This window comes from Eublepharis macularius, chromosome 2, assembly GCF_028583425.1.
Source record: "Eublepharis macularius isolate TG4126 chromosome 2, MPM_Emac_v1.0, whole genome shotgun sequence".
In the NCBI taxonomy this organism is placed as follows: Eukaryota; Metazoa; Chordata; class Lepidosauria; order Squamata; family Eublepharidae; genus Eublepharis; species Eublepharis macularius.
The window spans coordinates 30,425,058-30,446,508 of NC_072791.1; the positions used below are offsets into that span (position 1 = coordinate 30,425,058).

The 21,451-nt window shown below is 44.8% G+C and overlaps 1 protein-coding gene across 2 annotated transcripts; it reads left to right on the forward strand.

The window, feature by feature from the left end:
• Nucleotides 1-438: 438 nt before the first annotated feature.
• LOC129323985 (alpha-1-antitrypsin-like) lies at nucleotides 439-20,766 on the forward strand. 2 transcript variants are annotated; one of them, XM_054970879.1, is made up of 5 exons: nucleotides 439-559; nucleotides 1,359-2,049; nucleotides 3,165-3,435; nucleotides 5,949-6,096; nucleotides 19,629-20,766. In XM_054970879.1, the coding sequence occupies exons 2-5, from the start codon at nucleotides 1,377-1,379 to the stop codon at nucleotides 19,833-19,835; spliced, it is 1,299 nt and encodes a 432-aa protein (XP_054826854.1). In that variant the 5' UTR covers nucleotides 439-559; nucleotides 1,359-1,376; the 3' UTR covers nucleotides 19,836-20,766. The 2 variants fall into 2 exon arrangements, with proteins under 2 accessions (XP_054826854.1, XP_054826855.1); XM_054970880.1 differs by lacking the exon at nucleotides 19,629-20,766 and adding an exon at nucleotides 6,786-6,932.
• Nucleotides 20,767-21,451: the final 685 nt, after the last annotated feature.

A 21,451-nucleotide genomic window follows, 5' to 3' on the forward strand; every position in this document is an offset into this window, starting at 1 on the left:
GCCACTTTGTCCTTGTGCCTCAGTCTCTTTCCTTCTTCCCATCCCTACCTCTCTCTCTCCACATCTACCACTCTGCTCTCCAATGCTCACCCTGCCCTGGGCTGCACGTCCTCCTTTTGAACCCCTGCCTTGATGCCTCCACCCCACCATTCCAGTGGGGCGTCCCTTGCCAGTAAGTCACAGATAGATACATGAAAATCTAATATAGAAATCTTTTTTGACATGGTATACGTGGTTTTGTTTCTATCATGGACAACATTTCAGTTCAGAGTACAGAGACTTCATCTTGTCAGGAACTCTGAACAAAGACACATGTCTCACCCATGCGAAGAAAGTCCAGTAATATTTATCTTGGCAGCTTAAACCAAAGCCAAAAAGTGCAAAGCACAGCTCCAAATCCATTGCATCATATTTTGCTCTCCTCCCTTCCCCAGATAATCTGTATTTGCTCTGCTTAGTGGTTTATTAATCCTGGATATTATACATGCCTGGTTTATAAACAACAAAACAAGGACCCATCCACTTTGGTTGAAAGCCACTAGATGCTTCTGGGGATTTTGTGAGTATGAAATGCATTTTTCTCTACCGTTGTTCTGACACTCTGCAGTTTGTTCAGTGTTTCCCTGTAATGTAGTGGCTTAGGACTAAATCAAACTAAATTTTATGTTTGGGTTAAGTTGGGTATATCAGTCTGGTTGGAGCTGCTGTTTTATTCTGTACAGTGGAAAATCTAAGAAACAGAATCTGAGAGAGCATGTTTGCATGGGGATTCATCCTCCTCCCAGTTTAGCACCAAACTGGAGGCTTCGATGTTTCTCAGAAGATGGAGGTAGGCAGCACAAGAAGTCCTGATACCAACACTGAACCATAAGTCATGTGGACAGGGCAGAAGTTGTGTTTCTCTTCTGCTGTGTGAAAAGAAAAATGAGGACTAGTTCCACTCACCAGAAGTAGAGCCATTGAACTTCAGCAGAAGTCAGTGGCATAACTATCTCCATTGATTCTAATGGCAGCGTGAGGCAGTCTCACTTGGAAAGATTTTCTGTTAGCATGGAAGCATTTGAGGAGGGACCACTATGGCTGCCTAGGTATGGAATACCTTCATAGCATGGAAGACCATTTAAGAATGACTATTCTTTTTTAAATACAAGAAAACGAATGTGAATCGACTGAATAAAAAGGTACAAATGTTGCAACTAAAAGAATCACAAAACTCAGATATTATATTTATCTAATTTCAATATTTTTCAGATCCTGATAAACAGTTTTGGAAACACTTTAATGTAAATTCTCAGTGCAGTAGATAATTTTCCAAACTTATTTCTAACCATATTTCCTGTGTCCCCCCCCCCCCTTAGAATGATTACAAATCCCAAATGAAGGCCATGCTCTATCTTTTCTTGTTACTGTTCGGTCTGCTGTTCCGCTGTTATCACCTCTCGGAACCTGATGATGTCCATGGTAATGATCGAAATACAAATTCCACTAACCAACAGCAACATTCCACTTTGGAACAAGAATGTAACACTGAAGTCAGTGCTCTGCACAAGATAGTCCCTTATAATGCTGACTTTGCGTTCCGATTGTACAAACAAATGTCTTCTGATTCAGATGACAAAAATATTTTCTTCTCTCCTGTGAGCATCTCCACAGCCTTTGCCATGCTGGCCCTCGGAGCTAAGTCTCAAACCCAAACTCAGATTTACAATGCCCTTGCTTTCAACCTGTCAGAGATTGAAGAAAATGAGATACATAAAGGGTTTTGCCAACTTATCCACAAGCTTAACCTTCCAAGAGAGGAAATACTTACAAAAATTGGGAATGCTTTGTTCTTAGATGAGTCATTGAAAGTTCTCCCTACATTTCTGGAAGACGTCAAAACCTTGTATCAGGCTGAAACCTTTTCTACGAATTTCTTGAAACCTATAGAAGCAAAACAGCAGGTCAATGATTACTTAAAGAACAGAACTTATGGAGAAATGATCAACAAAGCCCGTGACTTCAGTATACACACGGTCATGGTCCTCGTGAATTATGTCTTCTTCAAAGGTAAGTTGGAGAGTTAGATTTTTTAAAAAAACAGAAGGCAGGGCAAGTTGTTTAGTTAGCTAAAAAGAAGCAACTGTAGCAATGAAGGGGAGGGGAATTTCTGGTCTGAAATAAGTATGCTTAAGGTTAGGTTATTCTGTAGTCCGTAGAAGAATGAAACTAGTAGCTGTCTCTAAATTTCATCTCCATTCACAGCTTCTCTTCATGGGCTCTCTTGAATTGTGATTTTATCAACCCCCAAAGCAGAAAGGCTCCATGATTGTATTCTCTTCCAGTCCTCTTGTTCTAAACACTTGGCCGCAATAAAGACCAGCTCTTTTCTTGTGGCACAAGCTCCCTCTCTTAAGTTCTCACTTACTCTCACATTTTTCACCCGGAACGCCATATTACTGGCCCTTTTCTGTCCAGATTTTGCCACTTACAGCTCCTGACCACACCTCCTCTATCTTTTATAACCCTTCATAGCATTCTCTGTAGAGTGATCCTAGAGACTGGGAAAGTCCTAGAATGTGCCTGGCACTATAATATCACTTCCACCTGCTCAAGTGGAAGTGATATCATGAATGATGTTCATGTTGCTCCCCCTCCCCAGGCTCCACCCCTGAAATGCTTCAAAGAGATTGTGAGTGGGATGCTGGCAACCTTATGGGGAACTGAATCCAAATGATGAAGCTCCAGAATAGAGGATCCACCTATACCCATAAACCAGGATCAGAGTCAATTTGTGTCTGGGATTGTGAGTAGGACCTGCCAAGTGAGACAGCTGAGGTTGAATGTAGTTTGTAGGATACATTTTAACAGCTGGCCATGTGTTTACAGAGAAGGCTGCACAATATCCCATGGAGCACATGCCTCCAGATTCTCCAGCTGGTCTTTGAAGCATATATTGACGATGGTACTAACGGTGGTAGTGGTGAGGATAACAATAATTCTTGTAGCTGGGAAGTTAGGAAACTCTGTTCAATGCACAGGCCGTCTCTTGATACCCATCTCATTTCCATTTGCAATGGACTGAACTGAGGATTTCTTTACATTTACTCACATGGTTATGCATGTAGCTACTGTACAGAACTTGTGTTTTGTTGAATGGTGTTGCCTCTTATTTTTCTCTTAAGATTTCTGGAGAGAAAAGTTTCATCCTCTATTAACCACTGAAAAACATTTTATTGCCTATGGAAACACAACCATTAAAAAAAACTTTATGTGCCAACGCACCTGGATAAAATTTCTGCACGATGAAGATCTTTCTTGCTCGATAGTGGAAATACCTTATTCAAGAAATGCTGTAGCATGGTTCATCCTGCCAGACGAAGGGAAACTAAAAGATGTAGAAAGGTCTTTGGTAAAAGAAGACATCAATAAATGGAGAGCTTCTTTTCAGTACAGGTAAGCAATATCTCTTGAGTTACTTTCCAACGCTCTCCTGGTACAATTCAGGATTTTTAATTGGTTGATGGGATCTGGTTTAAATCAGTAATTCATACTAATTACACTTTAAAAGCTATTGTTTGGATTGTATTTTTATCTCAGTTGCTATTTAGATTAATAAGAAATAGATTCCACTGGGTTTTGTATCATCTTCATACATACCCTACATAGTGAGTGTATGGAATTCTCTGAAATGTCTTCTAAATATTAATCAAATGTTCTTTTAATACTTCATTTCAATATTGCATGTAGACTACAGTGGATATTTAATGGCTTGCAATATTTTATCTTTTTTTTTTTGATACTACACTAATTGTTCACTGTTGGTTAGTATGCAACAGTTAATTAATGGTGAATGGAATTTACAGGGGACATTTAATAGTAATTAGAACTGGATTTAGTATTTCATACTGACGTCCATTTAGAGAGTACAGCTAGTGAAAATCCTCCAATTTTCATCCAGAAGTACCTGGAGTTAAGAAGCAAATACCTTTACCAAGATCTTACTTAGAAATGACAGATAGAACACAGGCTTATAATTATTTCTGATATATCCAATGTAGACTTCTTCAAGTGGCTGTATTATTACTAGAGATGGGCACGAGCTGCATTTCGAACTTCAAAAACCCACGAAATTGGCGATTGTGCGATCTCGATCCCGCGGTTCGTGATTGTCCACAGCCAACGAACCAGCATTTGAGAGAGGCCTGGTTCGGTGCATTCGGCCACGGTTCAGGAAGCCAGACAGTCAGGCGCCAGCAATCAATTCCCCTGGCAATGGAGCCGGGGGAATGCCTGAACTCTATCTGCGCTCCTTCAGTCGCCCTGGAAACCAGAATGGAAGCCCAGCTTACCTTGATCGGCAGGTCTTCCTTCCAACCACGGAGCTGCAAAGCGGTTACAAGTTGGGAGAAGACACCCAGGGGCAGGAGGAGGAAGGGGGTGTTCTGTAGCCATGGGCACTCCAATTGCATCCCTGCAAACCCTGATAGGCAGCTCTGATGGCCAAACACAGACCTCCTGCATTGCTCAATGGGACCTATGCTTATAAATAGCCATGGGCTCCCAGGCTGGGTTTCACTTTCAGCATGCAGTGGAGTAGGACAGAGCTCTTGCTTGCCACTTACTAGCTTTTGGGGAGAAAGACTGAGAGTATAATTGAGCTTGGATTTTTGTGGGAGTTTCCTGGGGGCCTTGGATTGGAGAGGGTATAACTCCAAGATCCCTTTTGCAATCTTTTCCAAACTTGGGTGATAGCTGTAGGAGAGCCTGCAAAAGACTCCCTGGGAATATGGGCTCTCTCAGTGTCATGGGGGCTGTTCCGCATACCACAAACTGCGAACCTGTTCGGCAACGGAAAATGTTCATTGCGGTTCGCGACCTCGGGATTGTCGTCAGCACCAAACCATGAACCGCTGGTTTGTTAAATTTTTTTGGTTTGTGTCCATGTCTAATCAGAACCTCCTTTAATAGCAGAGATACCTAGCTGATTTTATTAACCAGGGGAAGCCAGGGCTTCAGTAAACATATGCAGAATCTCTCCAAGTATTCTGTCCACATTCTCAGATAGCACTGACAGAAAGATATCCATAGAAATCTGAACAACAGAGAACATTCAAGACTTGTTTTGTTAAAGTGGAGTTCAGGTAAGACTGAGAATGTGAACAGCTCTGTCTAAGCAAATTGGTCACAGCATACTTCTCAGACATCCAAGATTTGCTCCTGGAAGCCTAGCTATAGTAAACCTCTTACAACTTGGAATAACATTATTGGACAATACTTCAGGAATGGTGAACTGATAAGTCATTTTCACCACCATCATCACGACAGAACAGACCTAAAGCAGAACTTTCACTACTGTGTGGTCAGATTCTACTGGAAGTTTTGGGGCCACTGTCAGTCCAGGTGTCATCCCAGCTTCTCCATAACCCCTAGTTCTTCAGGAAACCAAAGGCCTTTATGTGCATGAACATGCAGAAGGCAAGATGCTCAAGGTGTTTTCCACAGTGGGAAGACCTTGTTCCATTTTCCTGTTGCTACTCTGGCTACTAATATAGTGCAATGGCAACAGGGCTTCGACGCAGCAATTTTCCCCCCAATTTTTTTTAAAGATTAAATAGCATTATATTGATGTACTGTTATATCAGTATAAGTATCAGTTTTTCTAAATCACCAGCCTCAGTTTTTTTAAGTAAGTCTCCACAGCCTTTCCTCCTACAGAGATGCCTTTTACCTTATGCCTTTGCAATGAAATGGTCTAGAGCCTTTTTTTTTTAAATGAAAGCTGAGAATTCAGGCAACTTGATAGTGGTTTTAAAGTTTATCAATATAATGTTATCCATTTGCAAATTTTAAAAAAGAAAGAATTTGAATGTACTTGATACACTATCATTCAGTTTAGAATTTGTATGTTGTCTAAATAAAATTGTCATTTCATGTTTATTTCTTTGTTTTGTACTTTTTGTTAACAGAAAAACAGATGTATGGATTCCAAAATTTTCCCTTTCTGCATCCTACGACTTCAAAAGCTCCTTGCAGAGACTAGGCATGGCAGATGTCTTTAATCATCGCGCTGATCTATCCGGGATTACAGAAAAACGTAATCTGAGGGTTTCTCAGGTAAGTATGTGGGTAGGATTGGTGCTAGATTCAGAATAACAATTACATTTCATCCAGCACCTTTTAAACATTTCCTGAGGTACTGGCATTTGATGACGCGATCTAGTCTTGGTGCAGCATAAACTGAAAGCCTTGACTGGAACTGTCTGATTAAACACAGATTGATAAGGAGATGGGATGTAAGTGTGATACTTAGTTTCAAGTTAAAATGTTCAGTTCTGTCCGCATAGTTTAACCTACTCCACAGCATTGTTGTGAGGGTAAAATAGACCCTGTCCTGAATACTTCTAGGACGGATGGGAGAAATATCTACTAAATAAATAAATGCTCTCTTCCTGGGTATATATATTCAGAGCTAAAGAAGTTCATGCTAATGATTGGACAGTGCAAAAAACTACCCCAACATTTGGCTTATTTAATGCTAGTATTAAAGCATATATATAGATGTCAATTTCAGTCATTCTCATTGCTTTCAATGAGAACACATTTCTTGGTAACATTCCCCCCTGTCCCGCTGGTATGAAGCTGTCAGAGACTGTATCCCTCACCAAGAGATCCTTCCTCAAAAATTTCAGGCAGATCAGGAAAAGTTATTCATCTCCAGGGATTCAAAACATCTCACCTGCACAATGGACACAGGAAGGCAGCAAGGCCTTCTTGTGTTACTGAACTTTTTCTTCCTTTCATAGGATTCCTCAGCAAAAAGTGAGGGTCTTCCCACCCACCCCCAAACATGGAACTATTATAAGAGCAAGATGCTGTCCTCTCCCATCCTCTCCCTCATTGAGGAATGTGGATTATAAATAATACAAATAAAGAATGCACAAATTGCATTATTCTGCCGGCGTTTTTCTGCCACCCCAGCAGACTGCCTGTTCTGGAGCCTGGCTGAGAGCGAATACTGTTCAAAGACTGGAGTGCAGTTGGGTAAGGTGTGGAGGAGGAGGTTTGGATTCCCTTACCCATGTTTCTGGTTTTCTTTGAAAAATAAACCACCCAACTGACCATAGACCTTCCCAAATAAACCACCCAACTGACCATAGACCTTCCCAAAGTTGCACTGGTTTTAAATATAAACATGACACTTCAGAGATCTCAGATTCGGAATTAATAGTTCTCTCCAGGGCCTGATGTTTAGTTATCACTCATTTCTCTAACTTTTCCTAAGTATGTGTGTGTGTTTGTCTTTTAAATGATGGAGGAAGCCTTATGATTCTACATCTATCCTTTCTTCTAGCTTGCCCGCTGGATGGCTGCCTATTGCTAGAAGTCAAAGCTAGGCCTCCTCCTGCCCTTGCAGTGCTATGTGCTTTAGTGTGTGGGTTAAGACGAATGGTGAGGCAGAAATGTTTTAATAAATAAATAAAATGCTGCGGGCATTTGGGCCAGCTGCAGAGAGATGAGAAAATCATGCTCTGTGAGCAGAAGTCCTTGTGCCCACAGAAATGCTAGTCTGCATTCAAGCCTGTATCCTGTGTAGCGGTGGGCAACGCCCCCCCCCCCCGCAAATATCCAGGAAATCTGTATATGGGTTTCAGGGATCCCCAAAGCGTCCAAGATTCCTCAAATCCAGGAAAGATTCCCTGATCCAGTTAAGACAGATCAGAGAATCCCAGAAATATTCAGCCATTATGGGCAAAACTCTCCTTATAGGCAAAACTCTTTCTGAATAAGAATACATGAAATCTCCAATTTACAGAGCTTGGATGTAAGTCAGGTGTTTAATAACAACAACAACATTCTATTTATATACCACCCTTCAGGACAACTTAATGCCCAATCAGAGCAGTTTACAAAGTATGTTGTTATCCCCACAACAATAATCACCCTGTGAGTTGTGTGGGGCTGAGAGAGCTTCAGAGAGCTGTGACTAGCACAATGTCACCCAGCTGGCTTCAAGTGAAAGAGTAGGGAATCAAACCCAGCTCTCCAGAGTGCCGCGCTCTTAACTACTACACCAAACTGGCATTTCCCCATAGAGATACATGCAATAGATTGTGGATAGGTTCCCAGGCTGGCTCAAAGAAGCCTGTTTAACCCAGAATTTAGCTGAAATATTAAAGGCCAGGCTGAAAGGAGAAGGAAGCAAAGAGGAGGATAGGGTAGGAAAGGAGAGGAACAGGTCAACATTGTCTACTTAAACTCAGACTGGCAGCGGCTCTCTAAGGTCTCAGGCAGAGGTCATTCACTTGACTTATGACCAGATCCTTAACTGGAGATGCTGGGGATTGAACCCGGGACTTCTGCTTGCAAAACATGTGCACTACCACAGAGCCACAGCCCCTCCCTCTTAGGCTGAGGGTGTGGGACTGACCAAAGGTCACCCAGCCAGCTTCCATGACAGAGTGAGAATTCAAACCTGGATTTTCCCCATCTTAGTCTGGCATTCTAACCACTACATAACACTGGCTCTATGTAAATAAGTGCAAGAGACCCAAATTCTTATATCACAAAGGCATTGAGGGAGGTCTAAAAATTGTCTGCAACTGCCAAGGAAAGAGATCTTTGAGTCATACTGGGAAACTTAGATTAGATCTCCAAAGTAAAAAGGTGAAAGAAATGTGAGGAGATATTAGTAAAGAGATTGTAAACAAAAGAGAATAATGCCATTACAGAAAGTGAAGCACTGACCTGGATAGCCCAGAGAAGCCTGATCTTGTCATATCTCGGAAGCTAAGCAGTGTCTTCCTTAACAACAACAACAACTGTCAGACTATGGAATCCCAGTTATCTTGAGTGCATCTCCCACCCCTTCTGCAAAAAGCACAGGGTCTCTTGGTTCAAAAGGTTTATTGAAAGACTATGCTCAGGATACAGGTGTCCATAATCCAAGGGCTGGAGAGGCCCCTGGCTGAACGAAAGCTTTGTTGAGAATGGCATGTAAAACGAAAGTGGTAACACATCAAACACCCATTCCCAGCCTCCCCCTTTAGTCCTGTCTGTGAAGGCCTGAGAAGACGAGGACATCAAGGTCATTGGCTGGACTGGATAGATAAGACTCTTCACTCCCATGAGTATGAACGGCCTTGACAACATCTGGGCCTAGAGGGAGGAAAACTGGAAAACTACTGATTATAACAAAAGTTAACATGGCGTTACTCGGGCTAGAGAACTGACATCCTGACATTCTGCCCCCCTTAAGACATCCCTTCACCTTGCAGGTCCCACTTTCTCAGGGTATTTCTTGTGAAACTTAGCAATCAATTTTGGGGCGTTTACATTGGAGGCTTCCACCCACTCTCTGAACCCCTCCTCAAAGTCTTTCCACCTGACCAGGTAAAAGATCTTGTTGCACCTCCGTTTAGAGTCCAAAATCTCTTCTATTTCATAGTGTACTTGGCCATCTATGAGGGTAGGGTGAGGTACCGCCTTCTCAGGATGCCATTCTTCTGGGGGGGGGGCTCTCTTGAGGAGACGGAAATGAAAGGTAGAGTGGACCTGCCGAAGATTTTTTGGCAACTCTAATTCCACAGTCATATCACTGATTACTGTTTTTACTGGGAAGGGTCCCAGATACTTCAGCCCTAACTTTTTACTGTGTTGTTCTGTTTTGAAGTTCTTGGTGGAAACATACACTTTGTCTCCGGGGTGTAATTTCCATTGCCCCACATGATGGCGATCTGCATATTTTTTGTAGTCCACTTTGGCTTTGTGTAAAGTTTTTTGGATTACAGTCCATTGCTCAGCGAGAGAGGTCCACCATTCCCCCAGATCTCCGGATTTTTGGGATTCTGGGCTAGTTTCAAAGGGAAAGGCTAAACCCCCAAAGCCATGCACAATTTTGAAGGGAGACTCTCCTGTCGAGCTGTGAATCACGTTGTTATAAGCGTATTCAGCAAAATGGAGAAAATGGGTCCAATTGTCCTGTTGGAAATTAATATAACATCTGAGAAATTGCTCTAATATCTGATTAGTTCTTTCCGTTTGTCCGTCGCTCTTGGGATGATGAGCGGAGCTTATTCCCTGTTCAATTCCTGCTACTTGTAGAAGCTCCCGCTAGAAGTTGGCAACGAATTGTACTTCTCGGTCTGATATTACCTTGTAAGGAAAAGAATGCAGTCTTACAATGTGCTTCATAAATAAACTGGTGAGTTTCTTTGCAGTAGGCACTGTTGCGCAGGGGATGAAATGGGCTTGTTTGGAGAACAGGTCTACTACCACTAGTATACACGTGCAACCTTTAGAGGGAGGCAGATCCGTGATGAAGTCCATCGAGATGACTTCCCATGGCCAAGAGGGGGTTTCCAGTGGCTGCAGTAGTCCCGGGGGTTTCCCCCTTCTTGGTTTTGCCATTATGCAGGTGGGGCAAGAAGCTACATATTGGGAGACATCTTTTCTTATACTGGGCCACCAAAATTGCCTTTGTACTAAATGTAGGGTCTTTAAATACCCGAAATGGCCAGCGGTCTTGGCATCATGGCATTGTTGTAGCGCTACTCTTCTCAGGTTGGTCGGGATGTAGAGTTTGTCACCTTTAAACCATTCCCCGGCTGCCATTTGTGTAAGTTTTTCTGTGGGCACTTCCTCCACCTCCTTTTCCACCTCACTTTTCACTTTCCCTCTCCACCACTCGAGATTTTCCTGCTTTTCCATTTGCTGTTTGGTTGCCTGGCTGTGAGTAGTTACTACCCCTCCTAATTGGCTGGGAGAAAAGACAGTGTCAATAGGCTCCTCCCTCCTGCTATGGTGTTGAGGCATGCACAAAAGAGCATCCGCAAGGAAGTTAGATTTACCAGGCAAGAAATTCAAGGTGAAATCAAATTTTGAAAAGAATTCAGCCCAATGAAGCTGTTTCACGTTAAGATGCCGGGGGGTGCGAAGCACTTCTAGGTTCTTATGATCCATCCACACCTGGAAGGGGTGACGAGCTCCCTCTAACCAATGGCGCCAGGTAGTGAGAGCTACTTTAACCTCAAACGCTTTTCCCCCCCACACGCTCCAATTCCTCTCCGCCTCCGTGAATTTCCTGGACAAATAGGCACAAGGGCATATTTTGTTGTCTTCCCCCTTTTGCAAAAGGACCCCCCCCAATGGCTGAATCACTGGCATCTACTTGCACTATGAAGGTGCGGTTCTCATTGGGGTGTTGCAAAACTGGTTCTGAAGTACATTGGGATTTCAGTTTTTCAAACGCTAGTTGGCAATCTGGTCCCCAATTCAATTTTGCCATTGGTTTGGTGGCTTGGTCTCCCTTCCCTTTTGTTTTTAGCAGGTTCGTTAAAGGGAGAGTGATTTGGGCAAACCCTTCTATGAACGGTCTGTAGAAATTAGCAAAGCCCAAGAAGGATTGCAATTGCTTCCGAGTTGAGGGCGCTTGCCATTCCTGTACTGCTTTGACTTCAGCAGGATCCATTCTTAGCCCCTGCCCGGAGATACGATAACCTAAGTAATCCAATTCTTCCTTATGGAATTCACATTTGGACAATTTGAATGGCAGTTTATGGCGCATGAGGGCTGTTAGCACTTTTCGAACCAATTTTACATGAGATTTTTAATCTTCTGAATAAATCAAAACGTCATCAAGATAAACAACTACCCCTTTATAGAGAAATTCGTGCAAAACCTCATTGATGACCATCATGTAAACCAAAGGTGCACCTTTCCAGCCAAAAGGCATTACAAGGTATTCATATTGGCCTAAGGGGATGTTGAACGCGGTTTTCCATTCATCCCCTTCCCTTATTCTTACATGAAAGTATGCATCTTTGAGATCTAATTTCAAAAAGATCATACCCTGCGCCACCACACTGAGGAGGTCTTGAATCAACTGGATAGGGTAGGTGTTGGACATGGAAATAGCATTAATACCCCAGAAGTTTGTTCAGAGTCTGAGTCCCCCATCCTTTTTCTTTACAAATAACACTGGGGCGGCATGCTGAGAGCTGGTGGGGCGAATGAAGCCTCTTTCCAAATTTTTATCTATGAACTTCCTGAGCTCCTGTCGTTCTGCTGGGCTCATAGAATATAATTTCCCCTTTGGGAGTTTTTCACCTGGGATTAGTTCAATGCCACAGTCAGTGTTGCGGTGGGGAGGTAACTCATCCACCTCCTCCTCACTAAATGCCTGGGCCATATCTTGGTACTCCGGTGGAATTACATTTAATTCTTCTGTAGTAAGAAGGGCAACTTCCAGGTTAGCTGGGGCTCCCTCGCCCCATTGTTGGCAGTATTCCCGGTCAAATATTATCATTCCATCTGCCCAGTTAATATAGGGATTGTGATCCCAAAGCCATCTACTGCCCAATATAAGCTGGTATTTGGCCACCTGGCTGACAACATAGGGGTGGCTTTCCCAGTGGTTGCTCATGCCGGTAGGCACTAATTCTGTTTTGAGTATAGCTGGGTTCATGTTGGAGCCGTCCATTTGCTCGAATATTGTAGGAGGTTCCAGGGTGTGGGTTTCCAACCCTAATCCATTCACTAATGCCGGAGCGATAATATCCCATGAGCACCCAGAGTCTATTAGAGCTTGCACCCGCAAATGAGTCCCCTTTTGGGGATTGACTAAATTAACGGGGATGAATAATATGGCCCCTCTTTCTCTCACCTCTTTCGGGGTGGACTCCTCTTTGATCTGCCATGGGGGCCTCCTCACGACAGATCCTTCTCGTTTCCCGGCTGCATGATGGAGGCTTCGGTTTCTTGGATCTGGACCTCATATCCTGCTAGTATCTCCTCAGCCTCTAATCCAATTTCAGGACGCCCTCTCTTGGCTTGCCCTTACCCCTTCCAGCCTGGGGAGCTGGAATTGGCCTGGCCGCTGGAACAGGGGGGTTCTGCGCTCGCAGAGGGCATTGTGAGGCGAAATATCCTCCACTACCACATTGCAAACACAGTCCTTGTCTCCACCGTGTCTCCCTTGCCCCTCTCATCGCGGTTGCGCCCCGGCCTCTTCCTTGGGGTTAGGGAGGACGGCAAGAACTTGTGGCTTGTTGTTGCTCAACTAAGCGGACTACCTGAGTGCGGTTTTCCACTTCGCATGCCAGTTGAATCCAACCTAGGAGCGTTGGGGGATCATCTTGCATCAGCGCCCAATCTAAAAGTCTGGGGTTCATTCCATTACGGAACAGTTCAATTTTGACTCCCTCCTCGTACTGCGGGCACTTAGCGGCTAGTTGTCGAAATTTGGCTGCATACTCTCACACTGATTGCGTCCCTTGCCGGATGGTTCGGAGTTCGGTACGGGCCTGCTCGCTTTCCAGTGGGTCTTCATACTGGGCTCTCAACGCTGCAATGAAGGCTTAGAAATTTCTCAGTTCCGGGGCCCCCATATCATAGAGAGTTACATACCACTTCCAGGCAGGCCGGAAAATGAATTACTCAGCTTTCCTCCGTAGGGAACAGGTGTCCCCACTGATTGAAGAACTGCAAGGCCTGCACGACAAAAAATCCCAACTTACACTGCTCCCCGTCGAACGTAGCTTCCAGCTTTATTCATCCCAGGGATAGTTCCGTCTTCATCGTTGCTAACGCTTCGGGGGGCTGGGCCGGTTGTCATGGTAGTATCTGTGGCACCGGGACCCACACCCGTGGTGGAGCAGGCAGGTACAGTTGGGCGGGCACTTCCGCTCTCTGTGCAGGTCTTTGCGGCACTCCCTGGGGCCCAGGTTGTGGTTGAGGCTGGGGCGGAGGTTGAGGTCTGAGCGGGGACTGAGGCCGAGGACCTGGCCACCCTTGGAAGGCTGGGATCAGCTGCCCCAATCCTCCATGTGGGAACTGGTGCCTAGGTGGCTGCCGGCGAAACACAGGGAACTGAGGGGCTGGTTGCACTGGAGCAGCCAGCGCAGCGGGGGCAGGTTCTGTTGATGCACCTGGTGCTATGGCTCCCGCTGGGACTATTGGCACGCCAGGCGCTGGAACTACCAGGCCTACAGGCAGAACCACGGGGCCTGCTGGTCCGGTGGGAATTGCTGGCACGGGACCTCCAGGTGCTACAGGAGCAGTAAGGCTAGGAGGAGGTGGCAGCGGAATGGGCGCCCTCGGGGCAGGCAGCGGGACGGGTGCCGGCGGGGCCGGCAGGGCGAGGAGTGGGGGGGCGCTGGTGCCTGTCCTACAGGCTGCATCGCTGCCCCGATGGTTGCCGGACCGGCCGCATTGGCAGGGTCTTGAGGGCCCGTCGTCCCGGTGGCATCTGCCTGTGCAGCGCTCGCATCTCCCGTGGGCCCTTGGACCATAAGCCCCATGAGATAGGTAGCCTACGCCAGGTCTTCATGCATCGCTTCCATCTGTGCCTCCAGTGCCTGGTAGCGGGCTTCCTCCTGCCCTCTCAGTTCTTCTTCGACATCCCATCCAGTTTGCTGGAGCAAACTTTTCTCCCAGACTCATTGTCTATATTTGGCCTGCTCCACCTCCTCTTCTTGCAGCCCCATTGTAGCAAAAGTCCCAGAAGCAGCGGGTGGGCCAGGCACCTCTGAAGCACTGGCGACCCAACCCTTGACGAATCCTGTCACCGTGAGCATCTCATATTGCAGCACTTGGGCCTGATCTTGGAGGGCACTCCACTGCTCCTCACCCAAGTCACTGTCCCAGGTTCCCATTGAACCTACATCGGTATAGTCCCAGCTCATTAGCTCTGTCCGGAGAGCAGTCCAATCCTGGAAACTACCCCCCTCTCCAGGAGGGGAACACTCCACCAAACAACCCACAGCCTCATCCCAGCGATACTGGGGAAGGGTGCTGATTCTTGCAGCTCCCATGGAGAAAGTGGAAGTGGATGCCTGTCCAGTTTCCCAAACCGGACCTTCGGTTGTCCCCAGATTTTCCGACACTGGGGCTAAATTTGAGTCAATCATGGAGCAGGAAAACATGGTTCCACGACGTCTTTCCCTGCTGTCCAGGGGTCATGGACCCCACTGCCCAGGTATCGGCACAGATGTCAAAGGGGTGAAGCCTCGTCCTGCGCTGACTCTGGGCCCTGCCCCTTCCCAACTCGCTCTCGCCTGCGTGGTCCCACCGCCAGGCAGCATTGGGGCCCCGCACCCTCCGTTCCAGGAACAGACGGGTCTGTCGGAGTAAATCCGTTATCCATCCTCCCTAGGTGAGGGGTCGGGGAAGTAGTAGTGGGATTCTCAACAAAATGTCAGACTATGGAATCCCAGTTATCTTGAGTGCATCTCCCACCCCTTCTGCAAAAAGCACAGGGTCTCTTGGTTCAAAAGGTTTATTGAAAGACTATGCTCAGGATACAGGAGTTCATAATCTAAGGGCTGGAGAGGCCCCTGGCTGAATGAAAGCGTTGTTGAGAATGGCATGTAAAATGAAAGTGGTAACATATCAAACACCCATTCCCAGCTTCCCCCCTTAGTCCTGTCTGCGAAGGCCTGAGAAGACGAGGACATCAAGGTCATTGGCTGGACTGGATAGATAAGAGTCTTTGCTCCCATGAGTATGAGCGGCCTGGACAACATCTGGGCCTAGAGGGAGGAAAACTGGAAAGCTACTGATTATAACAAAAGTTATAATCAGTAGCTTTCCAGACAACAACACTCTATTTATATACTGCCCTTCAGGGCAACTTAACACCCACTCAGAGCGGTTTACAAAGTATGTTATTATTATCCCCACAACAAACACCCTGTGAGGTGGGTGGGGCTGAGAGAGCTCCTAGAAGCTGTGACTGATCCAAGGTCACCCAGCTGGCTTCAAGTGGAGGAGTGGGGAATCAATCCCGGATCTCCAGATTAGAGTACTGGCACTCTTAACCATTACACCAAACTGGCAAAGTCATTATATTGTCGAAGGCTTTCATGACCGGAGAACAATGGTAGTAGTGGATTTTCCTGGCTGTATAGCTGTGATCTTGGCATTGTAGTTCCTGACGTTTCACCAGCAGCTGTCGCTGACATCTTCAGAGGTGTAGCACCTCTGGTTATACAGCCCGGAAAATCCACTACAACCATGGCACAGTCATTAATCATTAGATCGGAGACCTCTAGAGAAGATCATGGTTGCAAAGGCAGGCAATGGCAAACCGCCTCTGTTACTCTCTTGCCTTGAAAACTTTACTAGGGATTGCCATAAGTCAGCTAGGACTTGATGACACTCTCCACCACCACATATAGTGAAAGATGGGGAGAGTTATGGCTGCCCCTTCAAGTGAAGATGGTGGGGGGACAGAAATCATGCATGAACATGATCATCTACAGGACCGTCTCTCCCTATATGTTCCCTGGAGGACACTCCAATTAGGGAACAAACAGCTGTTGGTGGTCCCTGGCCCCAAGGAGACACACCTAGCCTTGACTAGAGCCAAAGCCTTTTTGGTCTTGGCTCCCACCTGGTGGAATGCTCTGTCTGCTGAAATCAGGGCCCGGAAGGACCTACGATCTTTTTGTCGGGCCGTCAAGACAGAGTTGTTCTGCCAGGCATATGGCTGAGGCTGGGCCTCCGCCAGCCTGGGAAAAAAAAGGTGTATAAATCTTTACCCTTGCTGTGAACGCTGTCCACCATCCAGTTTTAAATGTGTTGTTTTTAATGTACATGAATTTTTTAATTGTGTTTTTAATATGTTGTTATCCACCCTGAGCCCTCTCGCGGGGAGGGTGGAATAGAAATGTGAAATAAATAAAGTAAATAAATTAAAATAATTATTTGGGTGGAACATCTTCACTGTGAGGATAAGCTTCAAAACTTCTGTTCAGGGAGCGGGGCTAAGATGTGACATGATAGCATCTAATAAAATCATAGAAAGGGTGAGTAGAGAAATTTTTTTTTAAAAAAACCTCTAAAGTCAGTGGCAAAGTTCAGTGGTGAGGTGTGCTGTGGTTTTGTCCGGGATAATATTCCTGATGGCTTGCAGTCCATCTGCATGTGGGATATTGGTGTACAGAGCCTCAACATCCATGGTTGCTAGGATGGTGTCATCTGGTATGTTGTCAATGGACTGTATTTTCCTGAGAAAGTCAGTGGTGTCCCGTAAATAGCTGGGTGTGCTGGTGGCATAGGGCCTGAGGATAGAGTCCGTATATCCTGAGGCTCCTACTGTGACAGTGCCAATTCCTGAAACAATGGGGCATCCTGGGTTACCTGGTTTGTGGATTTGGGGTAATAGGTAGAATGTTCCTGGTCGTGGTTCATGGGGTGTGTCCATATAGATACATTCTTATATGTCCATGGGGAGTGTCTTTAATATTTTATTGAGTTCTCTTTTGTATTGCTCCATAGATTCAGAAGGTAGTGTTTTATAGAATGTTGTGTTGGAGAGTTGTATGTAGTTATGTTTGTCCATGATGACGACTGTGCCACCTTTGTCAGCTTCCTTGATTACGATGCCAGAATTATTTTGGAGGCTGTTTATGGCATCTCTTTCTACACAGCTGAGATTCTGGTGTTGTTTATCAATTATCTCAGCCTGGGTACGTTGACGGAAGCATTCAATGTAAAAGTCCAATGAGGAGTTGCGGCCCTCAGGGGGTGTCCATGTGGAATTCTTGTTTCTGGAACTTTGCAACGATGATTGTGCATTGCTTGGTTGGGAGGGTGATTGCTGCTGTGATGGTGTCTGTTCAGTGCTTTGTTCAGCATTATGTTCAACCGAGTGGTTGAAGAATTCCTTTAGTCTTAGGCACCTAAAATAGGCCTCCAGGTCTCCACAGAGTTGTATGGTTTGTGTGGGTCTGGCTGGGCAAAAGATAGTCCACGTGAGAGGACAGATTCCTCTGCTTGGCTCAATTTGTGGCTGAAGAGGTTGATAATGTTGCTAGGTGGAAGTGGTCTTGTTCCCTGTTATATGCAGGAGCAGCGGTTTTTTTTCTGGGAAAAAAGGTGGCAGAACTCTCAAGAGGGAAATGAGGAAGAAACACACAGGATTCTTTGAAATAATATTATTTTCAAGCACTATTGCTGAGTATTTTCAAGAGGTTCCGGAACTCCCTTCCACCTCATTCCCCCTGAAAATAAGCCCTGTGCAGGAGTTTTGAGAGTTTCTTCTTTTTCTTCTTCTGTAATTCAATATGTAGTGTGCAATAGATGGTTTCTCTGGTTTGGGTAAAAATCTGCCAGCTCCTGGTTTGTGTAGAGGGACTGTTTTTTATGGAAGAGTCCAGTTCGGAGATCTCTTGCTTGATCCTTTGTTGTTTGCTGTACAACAGTCCAATGAAGTGATTTAAGAGCTTCCTGGATAAGGTGTTGCATAGTTTCTCACTTTAGTCTGTGTAGTAGATAGATTTAAGTGGGTTCTTCACACACAGTCCATTGGGTAGAATGTCCAGGTTTTTTGCATTTAGAAAGGAAGATGATGTCTATGTATTGTCGAAGGCTTTCACGGCCGGAGAACGATGGTTGTTGTGGGTTTTCCGGGCTGTATTGCCGTGGTCTTGGCATTGTAGTTCCTGACGTTTCGCCAGCAGCTGTGGCTGGCATCTTCAGAGGTGTAGCACCAAAAGACAGAGATCTCTCAGTGTCACAATGTGGAAAAGATGTTGGCAGGTCATTTATATCTACTCAGGAGGGGTGGGGTTGAGCTGAGTCATCCTGTAAGAGTTTCCCAGGGTGTGGAATGCTAATGGCGGGAGGCTTCACTGTATCCTGAGGAGGTTCTTTTGCATATGGATTGGTGCTTGATGTGCTAATCTTCTCTGCAGGGCTATTGTCGGGTGTAGAGTGTTTTGTTAGCCGGGTGTTTTTCAGAACTGGAAACCATGCTCTGTTCATTCTTAAGGTTTCTTCTTTCCTGTTGAAGTTTTGCTGATGCTTGTGAATTTCAATGGCTTCCCTGTGCAGTCTGACAAAGTAGTTGGAAGTGTTGTCCAGTATTTTGGTGTCCTAGAATAAGATACTGTGCCCTGTTTGAGTTAGGCTATGTTCAGCCACTGCTTATTTTTCAGGTTGTCCAAGTCTGCAGTGTCTTTCATGTTCTTTTATTCTTGTATGGATGCTATGCTTTGTGGTCCCGATGTACACTTGTCTACAGCTGCAGGGTATACGGTATACTCCTGCAGAGGTGAGGGGGTCTCTACTGTCTTTTGCTGATCGTAGCATCTGCTGTAGCATCTGTTGTGCCAACAGATGATGTCTGTTTGTATCTGTGCCAGTTTCTTCATAAGGTTGATGGATTTCCTCTCCATTTGGCTGAAATCCATCATTGACGGATCCATCATTGCATAGAAAACACCTTTTCTCTCTAGAGGAAAAACGAACCTGTTCCCCAATCATCAGTTTCCAGCTTCACTACATCTAACCATTCTGAGTTCACAGCTTTCCCCAGATAGAAGAGCACCTGATCTGCAATACCTTACTATAACAGACCAGAGAGAACTCTTGGGAGATATTTTTGCTTTTTTTTTTTTGTTCTTCTAACTAAAACCCCAGTAATACCATCCACATTGCAAATCAAATTGAATGATGTTTGCCCAGCACTAGACTTTTCCCTGGAAAACATTGGTAGCTCCGGTGCTATCACTGCTGCGAGAACTAATGTGTCATTTACTGTCAGTTGCCAGAATCCTGACTATTTTATATTTCATCAGAAAATGTACAGATAGACTCATCGCTAGTGTACACACTCGATATAAATGTATGTGCTTTCTCTACAGATTATTCATGAAGCTGTGCTAGTTGTTCATGAGGATGACACTATGATGGGTCAAGGTTCCCCTGGAGACCTGTTGTTTCGTTCCCTCCCTCCCCTTCCACCACCTCATTGCATCATCTTCAGCAGACCCTTTCTGATGTTTATCATTGATATGTCAACAGGAACAATTTTCTTAATGGCAAAAATTGTGAACCCAACCCATATATAAGAATAAGTTAAAGAATTTTTAGGCTCCATTTTATGAAATCTTGTTCTGAGCATACATTCAAAGCTAATGAGCACATGTAAACAAGTAGAAAGCCTTGCTCCAAGTGTCAAAATTCTTTCCCTGAGATATCTTGCAGGTCACATCATTCTCTAGTAGTATGAGACAGGTCACTGAGCAAAGTATAAATATTTTTTCTATTTTGTTTATTCTAATTAAATTTCAACCTTGAATGAATCCCTCCTTTCTAAGGAATAGATCAGATACATGGGTCCAGCTTCTCAAATGTTTGTATAATTCATTTGTCACTCAAGCTTGTCAGATGTCATGTTCTCTGGGGCTGATTCCGCACACGTTGGATAATGCACTTTCAATGCACTTTAGCTATCGCTTCGAAGTGGATTTTTTGTTTCACACTCGAAAAATTCAGTTCCAAATGATGTCTAAAGAGGATTGGAAGTGCATTATCCAACGTGTGCGGAATCAGCCTGGGAAAATGCATCATTCTGCATCATTCTGACAAGGTGTAGGCATCATTTGTACAGGGTTTCATCCTAACTTCTGATCTTGTATTCGGTAAACAAATAGCAATTATTCTGTAAACAACCAGGACTGAAGGGTCTATAAAGCCCTCCAATGCTATTGGTCTTTACAAATGTCTCCCCAAAATGGAGAGTGTGTCATAGGATTATTAAATAAATAATAAAACCATTTTTTCTTCTGTAATCACCATGTCTGGTGTCTTGAAATATATGTGGGTAAGTGGAAGTAGGGGATTTATCAATTGGCAAAAATTCCGCTATCGCATCACCAGTCAGAGGATGGCATTTACAGCCATTAAGGGCTATTGAAAAACTGATGATGATATTTGCATACTCTTGTATGGGCATCAATGGAACCCAAGTGTTTGTGTAATAAAATTATTTTAAAGCATTGTCGTCTTGGAGGCTGATTTCCTGAGTATCATGTTAAATATGCCACACGTTTCTGTCCATAGCAGGAGTTGATTGACTCATTGGCAAAATCTCAAAAAGTTTTACAATCCTAGTTTCTAAGAAATGAAAGCCTCATGGGCACAGGAAACAGTCGCTCGGTTCCAGGTTCCAGTAGTGGGGAGGCGAGCGCAGCGGAGTCAGAAATTTTCTCCCAGCCAAAACCGTAGATTAATCCTGTCCTATTTCCTGTGCTCCGCTGAATCTCACACCCCGAAAGGGAAATACCAGCAGAAAACCCCACCTTCCAGCTCACAAAAGAAAGCTCCCCTTCTCCCAATTTAGGTCACTTCGAGTCAAATGAAATGCAACCTGTGCACTTAAAATCCTCAAAATGAACCAAATGTACCAGATTGCAAGCTTTCACCCAACCTTTACAAGATAAATACTGCCTAAGAATGTTTCCAGACCTCAATGAGGCCAATCAGCTTTCAATCATTAAAAAAACCAAATCGTTCGCAGTACCTGTCTAATTAGCAATTAGCACTTCACATACAGCCAATTCTCCAAACAATATTCCTTTCCCTACGAAAGGAGCCCTCAAGTGTCCTCACTGGGGGGGGGGGGGTGGTTCTTCCAACTCTATGAGTCTGTGAGTCTATGACTCTGGTTTCCCAGGAAAAGTAG